Raw genomic sequence first — 27,866 nt, 5'->3', positions numbered from 1 at the left:
CGTCCCAGTAAAGTGAGCTCAGAGCGCCCTCACCCCGCAGACCTGCAGACACACAGCGAGGTCTCTCCGACGGTCCCACCCACCTGGCGCCCGAGCTCAGAGGTCTCTGTGTCCTCACCGGAGTTGCAGCGTTCTCAGGCTTCTTAGTTGTGGGCAGCCTCGTGGTGGCAGAATGGCCTCTCGCAGTGGCTTGGTTGGCGCTCCCTTAAGGCATAAAGGTTTGGCTTCCCTGTTGCTGAGGGCCCGTCTTTCTGCTGGGCTGATTTCTCCCCGTGACTTGCAGGAATTACAGAGACTGCGGTAGCCCTTGGCTGAGGGTGGGTGTGCACGTGTGTCTCCCCAGTTCAGGGCGGGTTTCTCGCTTGCCGCTTGTGTCTGGATGAACAGCGGTTCTTTACTGGAAAGTCGTCCAGCCGGTCAGCCTGCTCTCTTGGGCTTTGAGCTTCTGAGGCAGCAGGGGCACTGCTACCATAAGGTCAGGGAGGGCCTTTCTTTCTCCTCGTGTGGTTTTTGGAGTTGATTTCTATGAATGGAATGAGGTGGTTGGCTAGTCAGTTTTTTTCCACGTGGATGTCCACATGTCGGATTCCCTCTCGGGGGCCTGGGAGCATCCCTCTGCCCTGCGCCATGTGCCCATGTATGTGTGGGGCGTGTCTCAGTCCCCCCTCCATGGTCAGTCCCCCCACAACATGTGACTGTAAATTGTAGTTTCGTAAGGCCTTTGCATCCGATGGGGCAGACCGCCTTACTGCACACTGACTGGGCCTGAGCCTGGCCTCCCACAGGTGGTTTACAGTGTGTGTGAATTCTCCGGAAATACGCCTGACATTTTTATTGTGGCTGTATTTGAATCTTCAGACCAGTCTGGGGGAATGGATATCTTTAGGGTATTGGGCCTTCCTGTCCATGAAAATGGTCTCTCTCTCCATTTATTTGCCTCTTTATTTTCTTTAGTAGAATTTTATAACTACCTTTGTGAACATCTTTACTTAGGTTTATTCTTAGAGTCTTTAATTAGATTTATTCCTAGGTCCCTTTTACATTTTGTTATAGTTATAAAGGGTACCTGCTTAACCATTGTAAATGCTGACTTTTTGATACTTAGAAGCACAATCGATTTGTTGGTTTTCTATCCAGCTGCCTTGCCACGGTTGTTTCTGCTCCTTAATACTTGTCATCATGAATGTGGGTTGAGTTTTGGCTTTTCTTTTTTAATTATTTTTCATTCATTGAGATGATCACCGAGCTTCTCCCTCTAACAGCTAGAGCGACAGATTTGCCGCACTTGCATTCCTGAGATAGACCTAACCTGCCATTATGTGCTTATACACGAGCGAGCTGGGGCTGCTAATATTTTTATAGAAGTTTCCAGTCCGTGTTCATGAGGGGGACTATCTGTAGTTTCCCATATTCTCCTTGTCTTTGGTTTTGGTCGTGAGGTGATTCTAGCCTCAGACAGGTATAAAATCGACCGTGCGTCTTTGCTGCCCCTTGTCCCTTGGTGCATGGAGTCTGTTACTGGAACGGGGCCATCACAGGGGAAGTTCGCTTGCCTGCTGCTACTGTAGCTGTGTAAGCCTTTTCTTTTTTCCCCACCCCCCAGGGTGGGACACCTTGTCACACCTCGGAACTGAAGTGAAACAATGTAAGCCTTTTCTGACTTAGCATTTTAATTCTTTTATTTACACTTTTTTTCCTCCGTGTTCTAGGATTGTTATTATAAGTAGCAGGTAGTTGATATTTTTCTAATGCACATTGACATTCTTCTGACAGCGCACGAGTAAGATCGGACTAAGTTGGCAAATTTAGTCCATGCGTGTTTATTGGTATGACTGGTGTGCTGCCCCGGCCCCATGATACCGCTGCATGCTTCGTGTAAATCTGGGGGGTTTTAGGCCTCCTCCTCCTGCTTGCCCAGAGTTTGCCTTGTTGTCAAGGCTTTTTGGCTTGTGTGCTATGTCACCCCCGCACTGGTTTGGAGGCTACATGCTTTGTTTCTGTTTTTTAAAGGTTTTGTCTTAGCCGATTGCCTGGCACATGGTAGGCTCCTAGATATTGTTGAATAAATAAACATTCCCTTACTTTTCTGTCCCAACTCAAATGTTCCTCCCTCGATATTCACCCTTTTCCTTCTTGGGTCGGAGACGCAGTCTGTCTGCACTTCCTTCTCTTCTCAAGGCGGCGCCGCGCCCGCGGCGAGTGAGCCTTTCCTCAGCTCCGCTCCCCTAACTGGTCTGGCTGTATGTTTAAAATTGTTGATTATAAAATTGTTTTATTTCTGGGCTTCAAATTCTTCCTGCTCTGTAGTTTTGTTGTAATAAGATTTAACAAGTTGTACCAGTTATTCAGCTGTTGTCTCTCAACCCCAAGCCTGCCTTTGGTACTTGGCTGTGGGACACTGGCGCCTGTGTCCCCTTCCCCCCTGCCAGCTGGGTCCCTGGCAGGCTCTGCCTCAAGGGGCGTATTGGGGGGGGGGGTCCTGCTCCTTGTCTGCTCCCTGCTCCTCGCCCAGGCGACACGCTTCCCCACCAGGCTGTCCCTCCTGCCACAGCCTGAGTGCAGTTTGCAGTCCTCCCAGCTCTCCTGGGCCACCCACCCTTGTCACCCCTCAGGCACTGAGGTCTAGGTCCCAGCACCACCAGCCTCTTGTCTGCCTGGTGACATGATGTGACTCCTCCTGGTCCCTGTGGTCCCAGCCCTCAGGGAGCAGTCACTTCCTCTGTAGCTGCCTCCTGACCACCTCCCAGGTCTTAAAGACCTCTGATACCTGGTTAAGCAATTATTGGGTGGGCCAAAAAGCCACATTTTTCATATTCAGCAATAACTTTATTGATTTGGATATTTTGAGTCTGTCAACTGTCTCCCGCTCATGGCTTCCAGTGGGGAGAGGCCGGGGGGCTGCTGAACACCTTCCAGGGCATGGACAGCCCTGCGGCAAAGGGTTGTTTGGCTGAAATGTCAACAGTACCAAGGAACTTCGCAAACCACTTTTGACACGTTCGATCACTCACAGCACCTTCTCCGTACACTGCACAAATCTTTTCTTGCATCTCCATTGTGTTTTTACTTTTCTTGAAATAATAACGCACAGTGCACAAAAAATGTTGCGGATTTTCTTCCATCCTCAGTATTAAAATGGCTCCACAAAAATTCACCAATTTTGATAATTTTTTTTAATGCACACTGATAGGACAGCTGTCACTACGCACTCTAACACAGTTGTTGCAAAGAAGTTAAAGACAGCTCAGCGCTACGAGAGCCGTCGCACGGAGAAAACGAAACGGGCTACTTGGCTGGCCCCGTGTCTGTGCGAGCCCCCCTGTGTTGACACAGCCAGCATCCAGCATGGTTTTGCTTTCGGACTAGATCCATGTTACCTCTTTCGGAAAAATACTCAGGTGCTCTGGTCTTTAGTTTAAGGTCAGAGGTCTCCTTGGCTAGAGTTGGCTCGCTCAGTAAGTGCTTGTTGAGCACCTGCTGTGTACCAGACACTGTGGGGACAGGCACAGGGGCTACCAGGCCGGGCACTGCCCTGGCTCTGCTGGGACTTCAGGTCCGTGTTGGGGCTCTGGAGGGTGGAGGTTTGAGGTCTGACCATTGCTGGAACTCACGGGGCAGTGAGGGACCTGGGTCTCCTCCGCTGCCTCCCCTCCAGCCCCATGGCGCTGAGCAGGTCCTCCGCTGCCCTGGTCTCAGCTGTTGGCTGAGGAGGTGACTGGCTGTGCCAAAATGAGTTCTCTCCCCAAAGTGGTGACTCCGTGGGATGGTCAGTGTTGGTGCTGAGAGTGGCCAAGGCTGCTGGTATCCTGGGCAGTGGGGCCAGCCGCCCCGGGCTCCACTCTCACCCTGCTTCCTGGCTGTTTCCCTCCCGAGTGATCCTACCCCTCTCTGGGCCTCTTTTGTGGTGACAGAGGCATCCCTTAGGACCCCCCCCCCACCCCTCGTGTTTTGAGGCGACAATAATGAGGTGGGTCATTTGCATGTCCTAAGCAGGGGGCAGGGGTCAAGCAGGGCCCTTTGGTTCTAGAAGCTCGATGCCCACATGCCGCCCCAGGCGGGGCTGCTGAAGCGGTGCTGATGGTTGTACTGTGTTCTTGGTGCTGGAGCCGGGCCCCGCGTGTGACTCTTGGGGGCAGTGACATGGAGCTCGCCCCCCAGCACCCTTTGATGGTATACAGCAGCCGCAGGCTGGGCCATGAAGCATGATGATCGTGTGGCCTGGCATCACCTGCTTGCCTTCTGGAGCAGTTATGATTTGTTTGCAGTTCAGAAAGTGGAGTTGATTTTGAAAAAAGGAAGCTGCTTCTTCTGCCACGTCACCACTCAGTGGCCGCCTTTGAGCAGTCGTCTGTGGGGAGCCAGCCTGCTCCGTGCCAGCGGGTGCCGGGTGGCGGTGGTTTTCCAGCAGCCCACCCAGCAACAAGAGACAAGCCAGTAAATGCCAGGCTGGCCTTGTTGGGCGCTGGGGGGTCCCCCCACTGGGCTGACTCAGTTCTTTGCAGGGATTTTTTTTCTGTTTCCTCATTAGCATTTTCTTCTATTTCCTTTGCGTTTCCAAGCCTCACAGCGCAGCCATGTGCAGCGAGGCCCTCTCCTCCCTCGCTGCCTGCAAGGGTCCACGCAGGGCTGCTGGGGGCTGCTCACTGCGGCCCGGCTGTGGCTCTGCAGTGCCCTGGCTTTGAAACTACACTGTCCTTATCACAAAGCCATGTGCTCATCACCCCACCCCACCCCCACCAAAAAGGTACAAATATGTATGTACCGGCAAATGTAGGTTTTATACAGATGTTCATTTTTTCATATCCGGAGCCTTCTTTGGTTTAGTGACGGATGAGGAACATTTTCTGCAAGATGACCTGTGTGGCGAGAAGCCCCTGCGTGGCCACGTGGATGGCTGCACCCCTTCGGGGCCGGCTCCCTGCTCCTGGGCACTGAGAGCCCCATGTCATTTGGCTCTCTCGTCCACTCTGCGAATGCTGCGTCTGTGGCCGAGCGCTGCTCTGGGAAGCAGGGGCAGGGCGGGGGCTGCAGACAGAGGCCTTGCTGCCCTCGGTAACACACCGGCTCCTGGGGATGTGCCACAGCGGCTGGCGTGTGCATTTTCATTTCGTGTAACTTCATTTCGAGGTATGGTTAAACTAGTCTTAGGGCGGTGCCATTGAGTGAGGGCTGCAGGTAGGGAAGGGCAGGCAGCAGAGGACTGGAGTCATCCATGATGGGCCCTCAGCGGGGCCATGGGGCGGGTGTGGGGTACCGGCCGCACAGGGAGACACATTTTCTACTCAGAGTCAGGTCTGGGGCACTTGTTTTAGAAAAGGAATTTTTTTAGACAAGTGTTTCTGGAGAATATGTCACACTCGGGCTCACTAGAGGGAGGCAGCTCAGTGGACAGCAGGGGCGCTGCCCGGAGTGGGCCGAGCAGCAGTGGGATTGGGCTCTGCCGCATTCCAGGTGGACGGAAGAGCTGGCTGAGCTCTGGCAGGGAAGCCTGAGGGGCCTGCCACCAGGGGCAGAAGCACCTGGCGGGGCATATCTATGTCTGAATTGGAACCGTGAGGCTCTCCCCGGGGAGTGTCTCAGGCCAACTAGCTGAAGGTGGGATCTGGTGACCCCTGGAGTGACGGGCAGGAGTTGTAAACCTGTGTTTTCTCGATGTCAGAGCAGTGGCACGCACAGGTCACCTACAGGTCACTGACCCAACCCCCTTTTGGGACAAGCAGACCTTCCTGTGCATCTTGATTTGTTCGAGGGAGCTCCAGCTGGGCACCAGCACAGGCGCATTTGAGAGGCTGCCACTCAGCGGCTTTGAGACGTCACCTCCAGTTGGCTCTTGCTGGCACTTCTGTGGGGTGACTAATGGCTTCCAAGCCTCCTTGGGGCCTGGCTCTAGCCCAGATGCGTCGTCTCCCCCCACAGCCCTTGGCTTTTCTCGAGGGCTCCCCTCCGCCTGCCCTAGGTCACTTAGGGTTTCTTGTCCCCAGGAGATCAGATTTTCAGCTGCGATGCTTTTTATTTTAGAGATGTCATGACTTGTTGGCTGAAACCAAGAGCGCATGTAGAGAAGTGTCCAGCATGACAACAGTGAATTAATTCTAGTCGTTTCCCAGAGAAAGAACAAGACGTTTCACTGGCCAGTTAGTTCCTGCTCCGAGTCGTTGGGGCTGTAGACGCCAGCTGCATGTCAAGGGGTTCTTTGGTTTCCCAGAATGCTTCTAAAACTATGTGACAGTGCGGCCCATGCAAGCCAGCTTTTGTGTTTGTAACCGTTACCCTGCCACACTGTGCTTCCACAGCCGGTCACACCTGCTCTTTCATCCGTTCTTGTGACACCCACCTGGTGGCTGCGGAGGTCGAGGCTGGGCCGGCCCCCGGGCCGCGTGTTTGTAAGGGGCAGAGCGCAGCCTTGGGATGAGTCTTTTTGGCCCAGCTCTGCATTTTTTACCGAGGGAGTGCGGCCCACACGCCATGGTGCTCGCGGAGCTGACAGGTCTGGCGTGTGGGGTCCCATCCGGCCCTCCGTTCTCTGCGTGGCATGCGTCAGGCAAAGCTAGGCACCTCTCCCAAGGAGGCAGCTCAATTTACCTTTGTTTGTTTGTTTGTTTAGGGCTCAAAATTTGGGCGGGGACTTGGACTTGCTCAGACCTCTCAGCGCACCTCTGCGCGGAGATCGTTCGGGAGATCCAAGAGATTTAGTGTCACTCGCTCCCTCGATGACCTTGAGGTAAGTGTTTTCATTTGTCTACTTTTACTCTTAAGGTTTTCAGAAATGAAATCATTCCTACAGATACATCTAGTCCCCTTTGACACCCCCCAGATCCTACTCCCATCCCCCCTCCCGAGGTCACCACTGTCTTCTGCTGCGGGGAGGGGAGGGCTGGCATTACCCCTTTGTAAAGATGTGATATTGATGCACAGATGCAGGTAATGCTATTCTGTGTGGCTCTTCTTTATCTAGATTCTTTAAACATTTGATCGACTTGACTTTTAGAGTAGGTTTAGGCTGCACGCCGCTGAGCAGAGAGCGCAGACAGTTCCCGTGTGCTTCCCAGCCTGCCCTGTGCCAGCACCCTGCACCCTGTGGGGCGGCTGTGACAAGGGATGGGCCAGCAGGGTGCCCTGTTGTCAGCTTAAGTCCCTTGTTTCCGTGAGTGCTCCCTCCCGGTGGTGTGCGTTCCAGAGGTTCGGACCAATGCATCGTGACAGTGGTCACCATGACATTTCCTGTTCCGCCTCTTCGTCCCTCCCGCCTCCCCGTGAACGCGGGCAACCAGTGACCCGTTTCCCGGTTCATCTTGTGCGTTCTAAAAGTTGGCACTGCTGCAGGTGCGCTCTGTGGCTGATTCGACCCCTTTTCTTTATTCGTCTTTTATTTATGGATTTGAGGGAGAGACATGGATTTGTTGTTCCACTTATTCATACGTTCATTGGTTGTGCCCTGTGTGTGCCCTGACCGGGCATCCAACCTGCCACATTGGCGCATCAGGACGACGCTGCACCCACCCGAGCTGCGGGGCCAAGGCTGGTTCTACCACTGCTGAGCCATAGCACGGGGTTTCCGAGGCGAACTGTGTGGCGCCGCTTCACTGACAGCCCTTGATGGAGAGTTGGGAACCGTCTGCTTCGAGGGGGCGTCGGTGGGCATCTCGTCATGCGCCCCAGGAGAGAGGGTGCTCCTGGTAGTGAAATTGCTGGTGACAGCCACAGCCAGACACCCGCTTACAGGGGCTCTTCCCTTGGGGACTGTGGTCAGCAGCAGGGTGTGGTCCCTGTGACCCTCCTTAGCGCACTGGGTGCTGTCAGACCCGTAGCCCCCATTTCAGTGAAGTGGCCTGTTGTTGCAGTTTGTATCTCACAGGTTATGAATGAGGCTGAGCATTGCATCATAGGTATTTTGGCTATTAGTTTTCTCCTTTGTGAATTAGTAGCTTACTTATATCCTTTTTCTGTTGGTTGTGTTTTATAGATTTTTTAGTAGTTCTTTATATATTCTGGATATGTGTCCTCTGTCAGATAAACATTTTGGAAATATCTTTTTTGCAGCTTATTTCTACCCTTGATTAGGGTGTCTTTAGTTAAGTATATATGTGTACGTATATTTTAAGTTGTGGTAAGTTTTTGTATCACGTGAGCCATTGTTCGGTGTGCAGCTCGGTGGCATCAGGCACACTCATGCTGCTGGGCAGGCGTCACCACCATCCTGTGCAGGACTTCCCACCTCCCCACACTGTTGTCCCCGTGAAACACTCCCTCGCACCCGACCCCAGCCCTGCACCCGCTGTCGGCTTTCTCCCTCCGTGAATCTGATTCCTCTTGGGACCTCACGGTGGTGGGATCACACAGTGTATATCTTTCTGTGACTGTCTTATCCCACCTGGCATGCTGTCCTCGAGGCCTGTCCACGGCGCAGCAGGCCGAGTGTGGCGCCACCACGGGGGTCGTCCACCTTGTATTTATCCGTCCGTCCCGCCTTTGGTTGTTGGGAACGATGCGCTGTGAACACAGGGGTAGACGTACCTGTTTCAGTTTGTTCCTATCTAAAAAATTAACTGCAAATAAGATAATTTGTTATAGACTCAATAATTGGTTTTAAAAATTTTTTTAAAGACTTTATATATTTATTTTTAGAGAGAAAGGAAGGGAGGGAGGAAGAGAGGGAGAGAAACATCAATGTGTGGTTGCCTCTCGAGTGGCCCATACTGGGAATCTGGTCCCGCAACCCAGGCATGTGCCCTGACTGGGAATCAAACCAGTGACCCTTCGGTTCACAGGCTGGAACTCAATCCACAGAGCCACACCAGCCAGGGAAGTTGTTTTTTTTTTAAAACTGTAGGTGAATTGTGTTCTGGTGTGCAGCTGGAAGCATTGGCTGTTAGAGCTGGGCGAGGCCTTGGAGACCCCATCCCTGTGCAGCTGAGAGGGAGGTGTGCAGAGCGGGCAGGTGGCTGTGGACAGGTGGCCTGAGGGCACTTGGTGGCTGCAGACAGGAGCTGGCTGCTGGCCTGTGTGCTCTCGGGTTGCTCAAGGGCTTCCTGGGCCAGCATGTGGTGCTTGGTCAAGCCGAGGGCAGGCTAGGCACCTACGCTGTCATGGGAGAAAGCAGGGCTCGCCTGGTGCTGGTATCCAGCTGCCCCTGCCGGTCCTTGGAGCTGTCCGTGGTCCCTGCCGGAAGGTAGGTCTCCACCATTCTCAGTTTGGGGTTTTGTGTCTACACAAAAAAGTGTTGTGTGTCTACTTTCCTGGGGGAAGGGTCTCCGAGGCTGCGAGGTGAAGAAGCTCTCTGCTGAAGCCTGCTGCAAGGCGATGGTGTGTGGGCGACGTCCACTTCTCCCACGGCGTGTGGATCTGCACAGGCACTCTAGGGCTGCATCATTCCTGCTTCTCTTCACCCGAGAGGGAGTGCGAAGACTTCCCACAGCAACAACCGAGGTGTTTGCTGCCATCGGGCAGTTGGTCAGGGGCAGCTGGACAGCCACGGCTTTTCTCTCGGTCTCCCCACCGGCCCAGCACAGGCACGGACTGACGCCGGGGGGGTCTCAGCACTGGAAGGCCATGCCTGGCTGTGGAGCATGTGATCTCTCCGCACACCGAGCCTCTTTGGTCAACATAGTCCATCAGAGACGTGGGATTGGATGCTTGATAATTTTTTGCCTAAAGATTTCAAAACATTGAACTACAGATGACTCTCTTTGACCCTCGTCATCGCAAGGCCCTTTCTGAGGGAAGTCTGCCTGCGGACCACAATGTCTGACTCCGGTGCCCTTGGGCCCATGTCCCCGCCTCCCCTGCCTCCCTGGAGGTACAGGCTGTGTCCTCTTTTGCCTTTAACTGGTACTTAGTCAGCCAGGGCCTCGCAGCACCTTACTCCGCGCACTGCGCCTGCCTGAGCGCCCCCTTGACCGTCACCCAGTTGGCTGTTCTGCACAAAGGCAGTTTCAAGTCTACTCCCGGGGGCCCCTGTGGGCACCAGCCTCTTAGATTGGGTCCCCTGGAGGCAGGCTCAGATGGAGGGCCATTTAAACACCGGGAGGAGGGGAAGACCACTGAGGACCCGCGTCATTCATACCACGCAGCCATCTGAGTGCTGAGGGCTGGGGGGCGTTTCAGGCGCTGTGTGGGCTGGAAGGGGGCTGAAGATGCCCATTAATATTGGATTGTTAAAAGGTAAGGATGCACATTGTAATCTCCAGGGCACTCGAGGACAATAAAATAGTGAATATATTTCAAGTGAATAGATGGCCAGAGGAGCATCACCGTGGGTTAGGGAGGAGCTGGCAATGGGCGGGAGCGGGGCTGGGCGACAGTGCAGGGAAAGGTGGAAATCAGGAACATGGAAAAGTAACAAACTAAACCAGCAAAAGAAAAAAGATAACGGATTGCTTCCCAACTCGTCCCGTGAGGCAGACATTAGAGGAAAGGAGGGTGACGGGTGGCTCCTGGCGGCCCAGGTGTGAGGCTCGGACTCAGACGCGGGGCCAGAAGCTGAACCCTGAAGTTCAGGTTCACGCCAAGGACACCCTACATTTTTTGGTACCTGAACATCAGTATAATTTACTGCGTTCACAGAGTGAAGTAGGAACATCAAATATCGTCTCAACAGGAGCCGGCAGGGACTTCGGTAAAGTTCAATGCCCATTCGTGGCTACGAAAACCACAGCCCTCAAAATGGGGATTGAAGGAAGTTTCCGTATTCTGATAACGGCATCTAAAACCCCTAAAGTGTGCACCGTACGTAAGCTTTCCCTTCGCCATCTGCAGCGGGAGGAGGGCGTCTCCTGCGGCCGTCCCCATTCTAGTTCTGCTTGCATGTGCTCCTCAGGGTGCTGTGAAAGGGAAAACGATAGAAGTTAAAAAGCTTGCAAAGAAAAATCGCATGCTACTGTTCTCACACGGTGTGATTGGGACACAGGAAACCCAGGAAAACCTGTAGGTCCGTTGTTAAAGTGAATAAATGAGCTGAGTGAGGTTGCGGGACATGTGGTCGATACACAAAAGTGAGCTTTGGCTACAGTTAGAAATGACCTCCAGGTGCAATGCACTTTCAATCAAAGTCCCAACAGGTGTTTTGGGGAACTCAAGAAGAGGATTCTAAAGTGTTTGTGGACATTCAAGGGGCCGAGAGTAGCCAAGAGGTTCCTGAGGAAGAATAAGGTAGGAACACTTCCTCTATCAGCTGATGGAACTTACTATGAAGTTTAAGAGCGATTGAAGACTGGAGATGCTGGCTCAGGACAGACAGACAGAAGGTAGAGTAGGAGAGTGCCTGGGCTACGTGTCCCGAGCAGGGTGAGTTTGACCTTTGTTGGTGGTGCTGGAATAAGTGGAGAAGACACAGAGAAAGACGGACACCCAGTGTCCCCCATGCCATGCGAGTGTGGTGGAGCCCAGCTGTACTGCAGAGCAGGAAGGTTCTGGGAGGACAGCAGAGACCCGCCTTCATGGCATTGGGAGGGGAAGACTCTAAGGCAGACACAAAAAGCTCAAACTATACAGGCAAAGATGGCCAACTGTGACTCAGGGACTCTTGGGACGTGTGTCATCCAGACCCACCCTCACTAGCACAGGAGGGGCCAGTCCTGTGCACCGTGGAAACCGCAAAGGTTTCTCTGTCCTGAGAGCACCTCTGGGAGCTGGAGACTCTAATGGACACTGAACGAAAGCCACATATGAAGGAGTTTACAAGCACGTGAGCTACCAGGGAGGTGGCAGTTACAGCCACATGAGGTCTGTGCACCAGAGTGATGAGAGACAGATAGTGTCCCTTGTTGGTGTGGACAGGAAGCAGCCCAGATGCTGACTGGCCCCGGGGCACGTGTTTGACAACCTCAGTGCGTGTGAAGACGGAGTGCCCTATGGCTCGGCACACTTCTCTGGGGGTCCAACAGTGACCCCAGAGCCACGGGAAGCTGAGGCACGTGCCAGGGCCAAGGAATAAGGAACTTGTTCAAGCCCATGACACCATTTCCCGGGGAGGCTGGCTTCAGAGCTGCCTGCTCCTGGGCGCATCAGACTTACCTGCTGTCTTTCCCAGGACACAGTGCTCAGGGCGGGCCCCAGGGTCTGTGTGTCTGTCCTTCTGGCTTTCTGTTGGCCCCACACTGTTCCTGGGGCTGTGGATACATCCCGCTCCCTGGGAACTAGTCTCCAGGTGAGACACAACCAGACAGGTGCCTCAATCGGAAGATGTGAGGCAGGGGCCTTATCGGGCAGGTGATGGTGGTGGGGAGCAAGGCCAGGGGTATGGGGAGAGATGGGCTTCCTCGCCTGCCATGGTCTGGTGGCTGCTCGGAGGAGGGGATACTCACGCCAAGCCCTTGATGCTAAGAGGGGGCAGCCATATGAAGGTCTTGAGATGGGACAGACAGTGTGTCCAGAGACAGAAGGGAGGGAAGTCAGGCTGAGACCTCAGGTTTTCTTGGAAGTGGGGTGGGAGCCCAATGAGGCAGCAGCTCTCCCTGAGTACAGTGCCTGGCTTGGCCGCCTTTGAGGAGAGCAGGGCACCCCTCCCCCAGGAGGGTCAGCGGGTGGTTGGAAGATCCCTCTAGCAGCACGTGGAGGCTGGCAGGGACTGCGAGCTTCACCAGGGGGCAGTGCAGGCAGCTGGAGGGTAGGTAGACAGCCCCCTTCCCAAGCAAAGCTCTCAAGTTTCCAAAGACCTGGAGGGACCACCATGCCTTGACTAGAGTGTGGGGCTGGGAAGCTGGGCTGGTCAACAACACGGTGGTTGCCGCCGGGGTCTGGGAGTACGGTTTTGTCAGCCCGTGGGCACGCTGTGGGCACATCTGTTTTCACACTAAGGGCAGAGCTGAGTGGTGGAGACACTATCACCTGCTAAGCTGGGGGTACCCCAGGCCCTGGGGGCAAGCTTTTGCTCCCAGCGCCAGGGCCAAGTGGGGGGCAGGGCCTAGGAGGAGAGGACCCAGCGCTGCTCTAGACTGTTCTTTAGACTGTGGGTGAGTCCTCCACTCCCTTCCCTTGGCCCGAGACACCGCCTTTTTCCTGATGGGCTGCTGGCACGTGCCATGCCCCCCTGTCCTCTGTCCTTGGACTCCCTCCCTGGCTTGTTGTAGTTTGTGTCCCAGACCGGACGCACTTGAAACTCCCCACCCCTTATTGCAGCCCCAGAGGGCTCCTTCCACCTCTCACGGCACTCCCAGCCCCCCCATCATGGCCCTTCCCCTGCATCACCGGTTAGGGCACATGCTGGAGGAAGCCCACTGCTTTCTCCCGCTTGAGTTGGGCCAGGGGCACCCGGGTGTTGATGGTAGAACTGGCAGTGCCGGTCTTGGACAGCAGGGGGTGCCATGGCCCAGAATGTGTCCAGACGTCTCCTGGGGCAGGGGGAGGAGGAGAGCAGGGCCACAGCTTCTGAGGTTGCTTCCTCTCTGGCACAGGTCCTCTGTGAGTTGCTCTGTCTTGAACTGCCCTTACGCTTGCTGCCAGAGCTGGGAGGCTACGATTGCCTTCTTTGGCCACTTTGCCTTCTTTAGCCACTTGGCCGGATTGGGGCATTGCTCTCAGAGGCTGGCTCACCTCTGGGGATCTCTGCACAGTGTACAGAGTCACATGATCCAGGATACAATCTACAGGGTCTATTTTTTTAAGGAGAGTCTGACTTCAAGGTTTTTGCTTACACTCGTCTATTCTTTAAACCATTTACATAGGAAATCATCTTCGTTCCCTTTAAGACCCTATTAACGTGGGGCAGGCACTGGGGTTTCCCAGTGAGTATTAATTGAACACCTACTGTGTGTAGGCGTTATTCTGGCTCAGGGACAGCAGGGAACACATCAATGGTGACTGCTGCCCCTATGAAGCCTCCTGTCACCAACACTGAGCAGATGCGTGTGCCACAAGTGCACATTTGGAGGGTGGGGCTGGGCAGGGATCCTCATGAGTCAACTCTTCAAAGCGTCCCTCTGGCCACTGAGCCTTGAGTGAACAGTGGGGGCGCTGGGAAGGAAGATGGGCAGTTAGGGTTAGGGGCCATGTGCTGGTAAACCTGTCAGACCCCTTACCTGGGATCAGGGAAGGTGCTGAGCTGGGGGGAACCTCAAGGGTCCCTGCCCACAGGATCATAGCCAAGGCTATGCAGAAGGCACAGGAGAGACGCTGAGGCCCCCCACTGGCCCCCATTGGCACTGCGGGCCCTCTACTGCCGCCTTTCATCCCTTAGTGAGCCCTGTGCTGCTCCTGCTCCCCTCCCCCTCCTCCTCCCTTCCCCATCTCTTCCTCCACCCATCCTCCCCCTCCCCCTCTACCCCCTCCCCCTCTACCCTCTCCCCCTCCCCCCCCTCCTCCTCCTCCCCTTCCTTCTTTCCTTCCCCTCCCTGCCCTCCGTGGTGGTGGTGGTGGTGGTGGTGGTGGTGGTGGTGGTGCGGAAGAGGACTTTCCCTGGTGCTGCTTTTTTCATACTTTTTCTGTGCGCATGTCTCTCTGGGGAAGTGTGAGCTGACACTGTTTCTGTCTGTGATGTTTTCAGGTCAGGTGTGTGTTTCTGCAGCAAACAGAGCCGTGGGCTGACTCTGTCCCTGAGTGCTCATGAGGGGACGCTCTGGGGGATCCCCCGGGGACGAGTAAAAGGGAGGGCAGGCTCAGCGGCTTCTCACCGGGCGGCCTGAACTCCAGCTGGAGGGCCACCACCCCAGCCCCATGTCGACGTGGGCACTGCGCAGGGAGCACCGTGAGCACCCCGGACACAGTGCTCCCTGAGGCTTGCCCCACCCGGAGCACGCTGGGTTCCGGGGCCCATCCCTACTGGGCCCGGTGCCCACTGCTGTAAGTCGGCGCAGCCCGGCGGTGAGCTAGCAGGCAGTGAGCCCCGAGCGGCTCCTGGATCCGGACTAGTTTCTCTGTATCTTCCTTTTTGAAACCAGGATCTGTTAGGGTTCCCTCACTTTCAGGTGGTGTCAGGTGTTGGGCGGCAGATGGAGCGGGTCATGGTAGCAGTCTCAGGACAGGTTTAGGAAGACACAGGTGCCGAGGGCTGGCACCACGCACGCTCACGCACACGGAGACTAACAATAGGTCCAGCAGCCGTTATTAAGATTGCGAGTGGCTCCGTGCTGCCGCCTCTCTGCCGCTGCCCTGCAGCTGCTGTACTGACTGAGAAATTACTCCTGTCAGCTGCACTTTCATTCTTCTGATTTGGTAGAGGAAGTACTTTAAAAACGATCTTACAGCGTGATTTATGTAAATGGATTAAAAAAAATTTTTTTTTTGTACGAGAAGATCCAGAATCTGAGTCCCTGGCCAGCCAGGCTTCCAGCAGTGTCCTGTTGCCATGGGTTACAAAGGGAGCGGGATGGAGCGTCATCTGAAATGTCTTTAAACTTTCCCGACGTGCACAGGCACGCTGTGGTGTGAACGGTATATTTTAGATCTGCGTGTCTGGTGAGGTTTGCAGGGTTTCTTGTCTGAAGATGAATTTGGAAAAAGGGTTGTCGAAGGAGACGCACATTTTAACTGATCAGCAGGTAAGTTATTCCAGCTGTTTCTTGTCCTTTAAACAGAATTGTTGTAAGAAAAACTTGGCACCTTGATTACTGCTTCATTTTCAGCCTGTTTAGTGAGTGGTGGCTTATAAGTATAAACTTGGAGATCGCTTTTCTTGTGTCTGCATCACGGAGCTTAAAGAGAGTCCTGTGGAGGAAAATGCCTGGCTCTGGGGCCGAAGACCAGCACCCAGAGCTAGGCTGGGTGGCGGGTGGGTCACGCCAGGGTCCAGGGTCCATCTGGGGACCGCGCTGCCAGCGCTCTTGGCCAGCCTTAGAGGAAGCTTCAGTGTTTCACTCGTCCTTCTGACGGGGATGCTGACGGATTGCAAAGACGAGGGAGTTAATTGTGTTGAAATAGTAAACTTCAACTTGATCAATGTATTAAAATTTACTATACTCTTAATTTACTATTATCTATCACATTTTTTTTAATGAGTTGATTCTGTTTCATATACATACATAGAAAATTACTGGCAAATCACATTTAATGATTGATTATTATCTGAGCTTATAAAATTGAACTTACTGTAAATATTTGTAAAGGTTTGCAACTCAATAAAGAGAATAATTTTTATTTTCCTCTTGTGACTGTGCTGCGGTGATGTAAAGGGAAAGATGAACTGACACCCTTTATAGGAGATTGTCACCAATCACAGGGTGCCGATTTTAAATGTGTTTCTTTTCTGAGACTTGTTTTCTCGTCACATGTTTTCCTAATATCTAATGAGAACCTTCTGCAGAGGAAGACAGAGGAGACCAGACTGGTGCGGCTGGGGCGGGTGTGGAGGTCGGGGTCAGGAAAATGAACGACACCCTTCCTTTTCAAGGGAAGGCGGACAGACGGCCACTAGACAGGCCCAGAGTTATGGTGATGAAATGTGTGCAGATTTCAGCACGTTTTGAAAACACTCTGTATGTGTTTTGGAATCCCTGGTACCGACCGAGCTGAGTCGCGGGGCTGGAGGAGCAGCCCCTCGGTGCAGACTACTCACGCACGCTTCCCGTGCAGCCTCACGTCCCGGGGGAGTCGGTTTCCCACAGACAAGGTTCTTAATGGACTGATTAACCAGTTACTTCTACCTCCATGTAGGCTGCATTTTCTTTTCCATAGTGTATTAAGGCAAATTGCAGGGACTGTTGGCATTTTAAAATATTTTTTTAAATATTGTATTTATTTATTTTTAGAGAGAGGGGAAAGGAGGAAGAAAGAGGGAAACATCAATACATCGATCAGTTGCCTCTCGCATGCCCCCCACTGGGGACCTGGCCCGCAACCCAGGCCTGTGCCCTGACTGGGACTTGAACCGGCATCCTTTTGGTTCTCAGGCCAGCGCTCCATCCACTGAGCCACACCAGCTGGGGCTAGTAAATGTTGGCTTTTATTCTGAGTAAACAAAAAAAAGTCACTGAGACCTGCCTTTGGACTAGTGCACAGAGTGATTAGGGCCACCTTTGAAATGTTTGCACACACGCAGAGTGGCGAATGAGCGGCCTGCGTAAGGTGCAGCCACAGTCTGCTTGTGTGGCTGTATTTTAAGCAGCACAAGCGGAGGAGCTCCCTCCTCATGGAGTGGGGTGGTGGGGTTGGGGGTGGTGCTGCCTCTGCGGGACCCCAGGCAGTCACTGCAGGCCAGTCCTGCAGAGGTGACAGGCCATGTGGGCGGGGGCCAAGCTGGAGGGACTGAATGGGAGGGCTGCTCTTCTCTGAGCCTCTGCTTGTTCATCTTTAAGATGTGGGGGGTGGCGGCACAGAATGCTGGCTCCCAGCCGGAGGGCGTGCGCACAGTAAAGCCTGTGCTTTGTGGCAGGGCTTTTCAAAGGTGCTGTTCCTTGTGAACCGCTGTTGAGAAGTGGCACCGTCGTGAACCTATACAGGTGCAGTTCCCTGTTGTAATCTCAGGAGCGCCCAGGAGAGTCAGCAGTGCTGACCCAGAAAGACCGTGGGGCTCTTGCTGGCCGAGGGAACAGATCAGTCTCCCTCCTCTTTAGGAGAGAGGTGTCCTCTGAGTAGGCTGGAAGGCATGTGCCCTTTGGCCAAAGCAGAGCCACCTGCCATCTTTCAACCACATCACCATGGGGCGGCACAGTCTAGATGCCAGTGAGGTCCTGGGCCAGGGAGCACAAAAACCCACAGCCGGAAAGAAGTAGGAATTGTCGCAGAAGAAGGCTTCCAGAGCTTCCTGTGCCCACCCCGGCCTCGGACTGCCCCACAGCCCCCTGCTGGCACTGCTGCGGCCCGTGGGCCCTGTGCCAGTGCTGTGGCCAGGGCAGCCGTCTGGGCGGGCTGTGACAGCACTCGCTGGGGGCTGCTAGGGGCGGCTGTCTCGGGGCCTGGGCTGGGGGGCTTTCTGAGCCAGAAAGCGGGGCAGGAGCAGTGCGGTGGCTCCAGGCGATGGTGGTGGCCCCCTTGGGGCCCTGGACATCCCCAGCCTGCTGCCTTGCCCTGCGCCCTCTGCCTCCCTGAGCCGCTGTCCAGGTGTGATCGCCGCACTCCGTGCGTGTACACCCGTGCCCCAGGCTGAGGTGCCGGCCTCCTCAGTGCTGGCCTTAGGCATCTGGGGCCATGCGAGGCCATCACCACTGCGGCCTGGCCTTCTCTTGCTCGTCATGAGCACATGCTCTGCTGTGTTCTTGCTGGCAGGCTGCCTCTCCGTGGTCTGGGGCATGTTGGAGGTAACAGGTCTGTTTTGACTTCGCTCTTGCCAGGCAGGTGCCTTGGGATTGCCAGGGTCTGAGGCAAGGAACTTTCCAGAGACCAGGGCTTTTACCTTTTGATGCACAGGAGCTCTGTGTAGGACCTGAAGGCAAAGAAGTTGGACACGGGTAGAAGTTTTCCGGGTAGGAATTGGGCACGGTTTCCCGTGGGCTGGGCCTGGGTGCAGAGGCTGAGGAAGACTGGCCCTGCTGTTGAAAGGGGGAGGGCTCCAGGCATGCCCTTGGGGACATGAGAGCACTGTGAGGCAGACACCACGTGGCCCAGAGGATAGGAGCTGCCTGGGGCATGGGAGGGCACCCTGGCTGCAGAGCCGGGCCTTCTGTCCCCCGTGTCACCACCCAGGGCTCCCCACCCTGCTCCTCTCCCAGGTAGGCAGGAGGCTGCCTGCTCTGCAGGCGAGGTACATCCTGGGCCCCAGGGAGCAGGGGCTGCCTGGAGGAGCATGGGCACTCAGGGAGCTGTGGCCTGGCTGTGGGTGGCTGTGGGAGGCGAGGCACGTGCCAGGCGTGCCCTTCTGTGGGCCGACGTGTTGGAGGCGCCTCCGCCTGCTCGTCGCAGAGCCTGTCAAGGATGAGCTCATGGCTGGCACTGAGCTCCTGGCATTTGATGCTCTTTCCCAGCTCAGATGGACCAACTTGTGCCCATGCTCCTCCCAGTTGCTGCCTCCCACCTCTTCAGAGACCTGGCCAGTCGGTCCCTGGCACATACTCGGCCTGCACCTCTCTGAACCCTAAAACTGGGTGGAGGAGGGGCTTCCGGCCTGCTGGGGGTGTCTGCGTTTTTCCCACTCAGTCGGTCAGTTCCTTCCTCACTTTGGAGCACTCCGAGTCCTGTCATCTCTGTATTGAGGAAGCCCTTCGCCAGCTTCTGTTTTCCCCGCCTCTCTTTTTTCATTAAGAAGCAGTCACCTTGAACTGGCAGCCTTCCTTCCAGGCTCCCCGCTCAGTGTGGTCCTGTCTTCTCCCACTCCCAGGTCCTGCAGGACACATGCGTCCCTGCTCTACCCCTCTGTCCTGGTCCCCGGTGACTGTGAGCCGAGAGGTTCTCACCCCCAGGCGAGCTCAGGGCTTGTCCACAAGCCCAGCACCGGAGCAGCTCTCCTCAGGCCTCTCACTCATGGCCCCCCCGCTTCTCGCTGCTCCAGGTCCTTCTGCTCTGTCCCTTAGAGACTGTCCCCTGACCTGCCCTGCGGCAGGGCTCACGGACCCCCTCTCCAGACCCACGACATGTCTGCGTCACCTCCCACCTCTCTGGCCGTGCAGGAGGCCCAGCGGCCAGAGTGCCCACGTTGGACTGGACTCCCACACCCCCAACCTGCTCGCCCCTCAGGCTCGCTGCCCTTCGCTCAGGCTGACCCTGAGTTCCCCACTTCAGCAGGTCCTCCTCACCTGCCCCCACTGTGATACTTGCCCCTGGAGCCCTGGGCACCAGCTTGTCCTGCACAGCCCTGGGGACACCTGCCTCAAGTCCCCTGCCCAGGCTATCTCCTGGAGGCGGGGGCTGATCATTCTGGATTGATCTCCAGCCCCAGCTCCAGGGCTCCAGGGCTGGGGCTGAGCTCTCGCACACAGGGAAGCCATCTCAGCCAGACCTCCAGGACCTGCACCCACAGGTGCATGCGCCAGGGCGTGGGTGGTGGGGACAGCCTGGGCAGCAGAAGCCGGCCTGGGACGACGCAGGGCTCCAGCTCGAGGTGGACCCTGGGGTCGGAGGAACCTCGCTGTCAGGAGAAAATGTTGCCCTGGGGTCAAGCCTCAAGTGTGGGCGAGAGGGCCCTCGGGCTGGGCCCCCCACATGGAGGGACGCGCTGTGTCACGTAGAGGGGCTTGCGGAGCCGGGGTCTGTCTGGGCACTAGGCACACTAGGCATGGTGCCACTTCCCAGGCCAGCGTTCATGCTGACATCACTTGCAGGAGTTCAGCACTGTCCTTTCGGGATTCCAAGTCCTGAGTGTCATTCTAGACCCTGCTGCGACCCGCTGCCCGTCCCTGTACTGGGGCCTCTCGTCTCTGTCTGACCCGGCCGGCGCAGTCGGGGTCCGTGTGAAGCTCGGCGGTTAGGACTGGTCCCCGTGTTTGTGCGGGCCGCGGGCCGCAGGTCGCCCCTCGGGCTGGTGCTGCTGACCTTCAGAGCATTTAGAATGAAGAGGCTTAGGCTCCCCCAGGGCAGGACGGCGCCGTTAGCTGTTCAGGTCTTAGGGAAACGCTGTCACTGTGGGTTTGCCTGATCCGTATCTCCTCGTTTAATGGAGTAGCAAAGAGCTCTGTGGGCGACACACCCTTGTGTGCACACACGTGCACCACACACTTGGCGCACAGAAGCACAGGCCCCTTCCTGAGCTCTGGCGCACTGCTCCCGTCCGAGTGGGGCCCCTGGGCACCCTGATGCGCCCCCTCTGGTGTCACAAACGGCCTGTGCTGTGCTGGCTCCGCCCTCCTGGTCCACACCCCTCACCCGCACCCAGCTGTCCTGTTGTCACCGTGGAGCATGGGGCATGATGCCTCTGGTGTCACGGATGTTCTCTACTGTGAGCGTCACAGTCTGAACCCAGCAGGAAGTGCCTCTTTCTCACTCCTGCCCTTTGCCTCCGTGGTTGCACCTGCTGGAAAGAATAGTGTGTGGTGTGTGTGCGTGTGTGCTCTCGCATGTGTGAGCGTGGAGAACGCTGGTGGTGGGTGGGCTGTGAGAGGTCACTCCTGTGTCCTGTACTGAGGGTCCTGGGACCTGTCCCTTGGAGCAGTCGTCCTGGCTGTGGTGGGCCCACCTCAGGGGCCTGGTAGGGAAGGCTTCTGAGAAGCTGTGGGTGCAGCTGCAGCCCAGGTGGGCAGGGTTGCCAGGTGAGGCTGCAGGTGAGAGTTGGGGCACAGGGAGGGTTTCTTCAGGCTCGGGGGGATGGGAGGGGCTGGGCCCTCCAAGCAGCAGCTCTCTGAGTCCTGGGACAACAGCCCACAGTGGGAGTCACTCCAGGGCCTTGCACACGCATGCTGTGGGTGCTCGCGCGCACACAGCTCTGAAGCCAGGTCAAGGACAGCACAGACGTGGGATGCTTGTGGTAGTTTCCTTTCCGCTCCCCCGTCTTCTCTTCGTTCGTGTTTCGTAAGTGCTGCTCACACCTGTCCAGTTGGCCTGACAGGTCCCTGGAGGGCCACGGCTGCTGCAAAGGCCCCGGGCTTACAGCCGTGGCACTGCGCTTGAGCACGGCGGGCCACGCTCGGGTAGCACAGTCCCTCCCACGGGTGGGCTGGGACCTGGGCCATGCCCGAGCACCCGCTGAGCCCTCGGGTCTGCTGGCCGTCTGGTCCCACCTCCCGGGTCCTCTCTGCCCCTCACAGACTTACTTGTTAATGCGCTGGGGCCAGCGGAGAGTTGCCTTAAAACTTAAATGATCAAGTTTTTTAGAAGTGAAACTGATTGTTAAAGACAATCAAACATTAAACATTAAGGTCTTTCACCATCTGGATTATTTATGTCTTTCTTTTTGTATTAAAAACATTGGATACATTTGGGCAACTTGCAGGCCTTTGGTTCCTTGTTTAGGAGTCGTGTGATTATTTAACATTCTTTATGTCCACGGTAGGAAATTTTGTCAGTGGCTCAAAATTAAAAATATATGGTGCTGCGCACCAGAGTAACCTGGGAACCGTGCGGCCTGACAGGGCTCGTGTGCGATGCTGCTAACAGAACCGACCCAGACGAGGCTGGATTCGTGCACACAGCTCTTCCTGTGAGTCATCTTAGCTTTCTAAACATCATGTTAAAGTGGAGTGTACACGGGATGTGTACACTCTGAGTTCCCGCCAGGAATGAACCGAGCCAGCCCCCCGCTGCACGGTCAGGTGCCCGCGGCCAGCCCGCGGACTGGGGGCGTTTGAACTTAAGTCACATCACTAGGACACTTGTGAGTTCCTCCAAGACAAGTACATTTACACTGGAGTGCGATCTAGCCAGGGAGGCGTACCGTAGACCTTTAGAGAGCCTGCTACTTATGGTGTGTGTTTAAATCGTCAGCAGAGAAAAATGCTGACTCACTGGGCCCTCTCTCCTGGCAGCTTGTCTTTGTGGCTGCCCTGCCCTGGTGGGCAGGGCTTGTGGATTTGGGGATTTGGAGGAACCCAGGAAGTACAGAAATGAAAACAAGTTACTAACACAGATTGTCCTGGGTGCCAGAGTGAGCATGAGGAATGTTACGTCTTAACCCCTACAGTGGTGTGTGGTGGTCCAGCGGTCTGCAGAGGCCTTTGGGAAGGCCCAGCTGTGAGACTCCCCTGAGCTGAAGTTCGTCCTACTTGCCCGCTATGGGGTGTTCTTCTGGAATGATCTCTGGGGGCATCTGAACCTTCGCCATTTTGGACTGCCTCTCCTGTCAGCCAGGATGTGCCCAAAATATGCAGACCAGGCCACCAATAAAGCACACTGCACCCCGGCCCTTGCTCCTTTGCTGCTCTCACACCTGGGCCCTCCCCAGCTCTGCTACAGCCTGGAGTGCGCTTCCACCTCAGTGCGTTGGAGACAGCAAACTGGGGAAGTGGCGCTATGGTGATTATACGTTGTTTGCAGATGGAGTGACCTGTTTCTTGCTCGCATGTGAACTTGGAGGAGGACACTGGTTTTATGTCGGGGTGATATGAACTCTGTCCCCACGGGCTTTCCTTTTAGGTGAACGTTTGATTGGGAAGTGAACAGTTGCCAGGCTAAGTCCCGAACAGAGGCAGTGGGAGACCACACGTCCAGGGCTGCGAGGCAGGCTCCGGTTGGGGCTGTGCCACACCGATTTGCATGGGGAGCCATCCTGGCGCAAGCGTCCCTTTTATGGAGTGTTTCTGGATGGAGCTCACTGCCTGACGGGCATGGAAGCCAAACTGATGGCACCAGCTTTTGAGACAAGAAAAAAGCTTGTATTTGTGGGTCGACCGGCCAGGAGACAAGAGGCAAGGCTCAAATTGCCACACCCCCGTCCAGGGCCTGGGCGGGGCTTTCAGGGGGTTCAGCCCTGGGTCTCCTGGACAGCAGACCGTGGCTTCTGGAAGGACCCCCATTCAGGTCCTGGTCACATGGCTGTCCTTTGGTTCCACTGTGGAGGGCAGTGAAGGGCTCATGTGTCGCTCATGGGGGTGCATCCACAGTTTGAACTTGGGTTCCGGCCTCGTTGGAAACATCGCGGGGCTGGTCCGAGCTGGGTCTGTGCCCACAAGCAAATGTGGGAGCGGGGGCGACCCGTGACCTTTGTGTTCTCACTGGCCCCTCCAGGCGAACCCTCAGCACACAGAGGCTACCAGCCTATGGCTCCCCAAATGCCTAGAACTTTCCTGAGGGTTTTGGGCTTGGAAAGCCCTCCTTTGCCACAGTGACCCAGAACGGGGAAGGGAAGGAGACCTGTTTGAGGCTGTGGCTCGGGAACTCTGTGAGTCCCTCCTAGAAAATGCTGGCCCACTGAGGTACAAGGAGCCCTGACCCCTCCTCCTGGCAGGGGGTGGTGGTGGGTGGGGGGCTCTTCCAGGGTCCCCTCTGAGTGCTCGCCACTGCGGGGCACTCTGGACAGCCGTCACAGCGTGACCCCCTCGGGTCTGACCTCCAGCTCCCGGACCCAGCCTGCCAAGCATCTGGTCTCAGCCACTGTCGTCTTCGCCCTCACGTTCCATGCGGCTGGTCTCCACCCTGCCGCCCTACTCCCTCTTCTCTGCGTTGCAGCTTCCACGTTTCCGCAGTCCCCTGACTGTCCCACACTTGGTGTCAGGGCTCCCTGTGTCTGCGGTTCCGTCATCGCAGGTCTGCTGGCCCTTCCCAGGGTGGGTTTTCCTTGGTTTGAGAGGACATTTGAGTTGTGAGCTCACATTCACATGGGCTCACTGTTTGGGACTCCTGTGCGCCTCTCTCATGCTGTTTTCTTCCCAGATGGACTTGTGCTGTGGCTGCCCGGCCTTGGACGCCTCCCAGTGAGTGGCCACCACTGCGGTGACCCTTGGCGCTGCCTGCCCGGCGGCGGCACCTGCTGACGGCTATCCGCTCGGTCCCCTCTCTCCTGCTCCAGGGACTCCCCGTGCTTCTCTGGGGTCAGCAGTGTGCTAGCAGTGCGCTGGTGGCTGTGCCGTCTTCACAGCTTTTCTTTCCGTCTAAGGCTGTTCTGAAAGTGCACTTTTCAACCCCACGCTTGTTGAGCTTCCCTGCATCTATCTCTTCGCTCTGCGCAGAAGGCCCCACTGGCCTGAGCCGCAGTGCCCCCACCGGGGCCCTCAGAGGCCGCCCTGAGCCCTCCAGCTGGCCGTGTCCAGCAGTCCCCCACTGCGGGCACCACGCTCACCACCACCTTCTCGCACCTCGCGGGCTCCAGCGACATCCTTTCCTGGGCCCCGTTTCAGCTCGTGTGTGTGTGTGGGGGGGGGGTCTGCGCAGAGGTTCTTCAGTGCCTTTCCTCTCGCCAGCTGCAGCCTGAGGACTCAGCTTTAATCCTGCCCCCTGGAGTGGGCCACGCCCCTCCTGACTTACTGGTCGATGCTGTTATTGACAGTCCCTGGTTTTGTGTGTGCCTGCAGATCTCCTCCTCAGAAGCTTGGAATGATTTGCCCTTGATGTCATGTAATGTCTGACACGCCTGTAGGTGATTTATGGTGAGCGTGGGGGAAGGACAGCCGTCACGTGACTTTGCCATTCCTGGTTAGGAGACCCGCCTGCTTCTGTCAGGGCCGATGGCCAGGTCCTGGCTGCGGGGCTGCTGCTCTGCCTGATGTCTGGCAGGGTGGCAGTTCAAACCCTGGACCAGCAGAAGCATGTGGTTTTCTATGGGAAGCTATTGACCAGGTGCCAAGACAGTTTCAGAGTTCGTCTGAACCAGGACTTAGGACAGTTTGAAATGGTGGCAGCCCCTCCTTCTCACCCATCGGGATGTGGCTTCACCTCGAGGTCCGAGGTCGGACCCTTTCTTGGGGAGGAGGGTGGTCACTTCGCTGGGCTCCCCAGTCTTGCAGGTGTGAGGTCCACCAGGTGAGGGCTGAGACCAGATCTGCTTGGAATGGGAGAGGGGCCTCTATCTTCCCTGCAGGCGGGGGGGGCAAGGTTTGGGGGCCTTGGCACTGGGGACGGGTGATGGAGCAGGGAGGACAGGGTGCCAGCTGATGCGGAGAACTGTGTTCCAGTGCAGACGGCACACGCGTGCTCTCGCCCCGCCGTGGAGGCCATGCGTTGCCTGTCCTCACGGGAAAGTGGGCTTTCACTAGAAGCCGGGCCAGCCTGGCTCACTTGTTTGCATTTTGGCCTGAGGACCTGGGAAGGAGCATGGTGTGTGGCTTCCTGCTGAGGAGCCCGCTGGGGAGCCAGTTAGTCTGTGTGGTCTTCTCATCCCATCCAATGTTGCTATGCCCTTGGCAACACCCCCCGCTCTTGCCCCCTGGGCCCACCTCCCTCGGCGGAGAGGCCTTCAGCCCAGTTCCCAGCTGTCGCCCTGGGTTCTGCTGCGAGGATGGAGTCCCGGGAGGCAGTCCTCTGCGGCTCAGAGAAGCCCCTGGGTTCACCCGCACTGCACGCTGCCTGCTGCTGTCGGGGCTTCGGCCTGTGCTCTGATAATCTGTGCCGTGCCGCCTGCTCCAGCTCCTCAGGCCGGGCCCCTCCCCTTCCAATGGAAGTGGCTGCCCCAGAGCTGTCTGACCCGCGGGCACACACCCAAGTGGATGTTCTCAGCTGCCTGCCTGCCTGCCTGCCTGCCTGCCAGTCACAGGACTGCAGTAGCTTTTGTTATTCTGAGTGTCTCTCCTTCCAGAACCTTCCTCCACAGCCTCCAACTTCCAGTACAGTCTGCAGCATGAGGCCTTGTCCCTGATGCCCCTGAGCCTGCCCCTCCTCTCCTCCAGCCTTGCCCTCTTCCAGACGCCCTCCTCCCGCTTCTGGTGGTCTGCCACCTGGGGAGCTGTTTGAGCTCTCCAGGCCTGGGGTCTGTCCTGGAGAGTGGAGGCCGTGGCACAAGTAGCCTGGTACCAGGGCGTAGGCCCTGAGTGGGGTGTGACGTGTGCAGGGCAGTGCCAGCACCTGGCCCAACTAACTGGCCAGCCAGCAGCCCTGAGACGGACTGCTGGCAGGTCGCCTGCCTGCTTGGCCCTGTGTGTGCCCCCAGCCTGCTGCCCTCGGCTCATCAGACTGGAGGGTGGAGAGTGCTCTCCCCGAGGCTGTTACTAAGACTGTGATGTCCAGCGTGCTGGGGTTTGTTCTTTTCCAGTGAACAGGACGGGGACTTCCGCTTTGTCCTGATGCGGCCTGGCTCACCCACTGGCGTGGGCGGAGTTTAGTCAGGAAGTGGGAGCGTAACTTGACTCACTGAGGTGTCTGGTTTTCCCGGGGCACCTGCACCAGAGCAGGGCCTTCCGCAGAGACCCCGGTTCCGATTCACAGGTGGATGTGCTGTTTCCTGACCTTTGTCATGAGGCCTAACTAACTCATGTCTCTCTCTCTTTTCTTTCAGTCTGCAACTGTGTCCGATGGGGGTAAGTCACAACTTCCAATGCATATTTTTCTATTATTGGTGATGAAGTTTTCAAATTGTGACAGTATATTTGCCGTTGACTCCCTCAAAATAGGTGTTTTCTTGGCCATTTCCACCCCATGGGGAGGGGTTTGGTTGGGGCTAATTTCTCGGGGGCTTCCCCTGGCTCCCAGGTGGCACGGCATGTTCGGGAGCCGTTCACCGCAGAGACACGCCGTAAACCTGAATTGCAGCATGACGGGCACTGCAGTCGGCCCGGCGGCACATCCTGCCGAGCACCTGGGCCTGGCAAGTCCCAGCCTGCTGGCCCTGCGGTCGAACCAGCTGGGAACGGGCGAGGGCCAAGTTCAGAGCCCTCGCTGAATTGGAGCAATTCTGGAAATTCGGGTGACACTCTTAGCTGCTCAATTTCCCTTTCTCAGGAAAAGTGTTATAGATGAATTGCTACAGAGTTGGGGAGTGGGTGATCAAGACTTTGTCTTTACATAGTTTGTGCCTGGGAATTGTGTGAATGGCACTGACTCGCATAGGAAAGGGCCAGAGGTGTCTTATTTCACTTAGTTTCTCTGATGAAATATCATTTTAGTTCAGTGATTTTTTTTTTAACTTCAAGATGACTTGGAGAGTTTCTTCCAAATATTCCTTGTTTCTTATAATAACTCATAAAAGTCTTTATGCTTATAGGTTTTATTCACGTGATTTTAATTAAACTGTTCTTCTGTCTTTTGAGAGCTGAACTTTACAATTTACCAAAGGCACCAGCATTCTCTTCTACATGCTGGCTGTGCATCTGATCTCCAGAGGCACCTTTACTGTCGCTTTCCTGACCCTTTGTGTTGTGCTACAACCGCTGGCCTGGCCCCGGCCTGAGGAGGGGCTGCCTTCCTGGGAGGGGGGCTTCCTGGGAGGAAGGCGCTGCCTGCTGAGGGGACTGCCAGCATTGGGCAGGGTATGAGGCGTGCCTCTGGGGTTCCAGGTGTGCTCACACCTGCAGACGCCTGTGTCGGGGGACCGCTTTGTTTAATAAAAGGAACTGTATTGCCTGTCTCACGTACAGCGAAACCATGTCATCTAATCCGACCTAAGCTGGGAGTGGGAATAGCTTCCCTAGAGGAAATCAGACCGTCCCAAATCCAGGATGAAAGGGAGCGATTTCACAGGAGTCTGTTCCTGCTTCTCCTTCATACCT

At 56.0% G+C, this 27,866-nt stretch overlaps 1 protein-coding gene across 8 annotated transcripts in view; it reads left to right on the top strand.

Annotated features, from left to right (window-relative positions):
• Positions 1 to 27,866, top strand: part of RGS12 (regulator of G protein signaling 12) — a 91,549-nt gene that overhangs the window by 21,433 nt on the left and 42,250 nt on the right. For 6 of the 8 annotated variants that reach the window (XM_053922276.1, XM_053922277.2, XM_053922275.2 and 3 more), the window contains 2 exons: positions 6,605 to 6,721; positions 26,657 to 26,678. In XM_053922276.1, the coding sequence (XP_053778251.1) occupies positions 6,605 to 6,721; positions 26,657 to 26,678 (139 nt within the window). Of the gene's footprint in view, positions 1 to 6,604; positions 6,722 to 14,850; positions 15,474 to 26,310; positions 26,398 to 26,656; positions 26,679 to 27,866 lie in introns of those variants that run through there. The other 2 variants (XM_053922280.1, XM_053922281.2) reach the window with 2 other exon arrangements.

Source organism: Desmodus rotundus, chromosome 4 (genome assembly GCF_022682495.2).
Source record: "Desmodus rotundus isolate HL8 chromosome 4, HLdesRot8A.1, whole genome shotgun sequence".
Lineage (NCBI taxonomy): Eukaryota > Metazoa > Chordata > Mammalia > Chiroptera > Phyllostomidae > Desmodus > Desmodus rotundus.
This window is presented reverse-complemented; position numbering and strand designations above follow the sequence as displayed.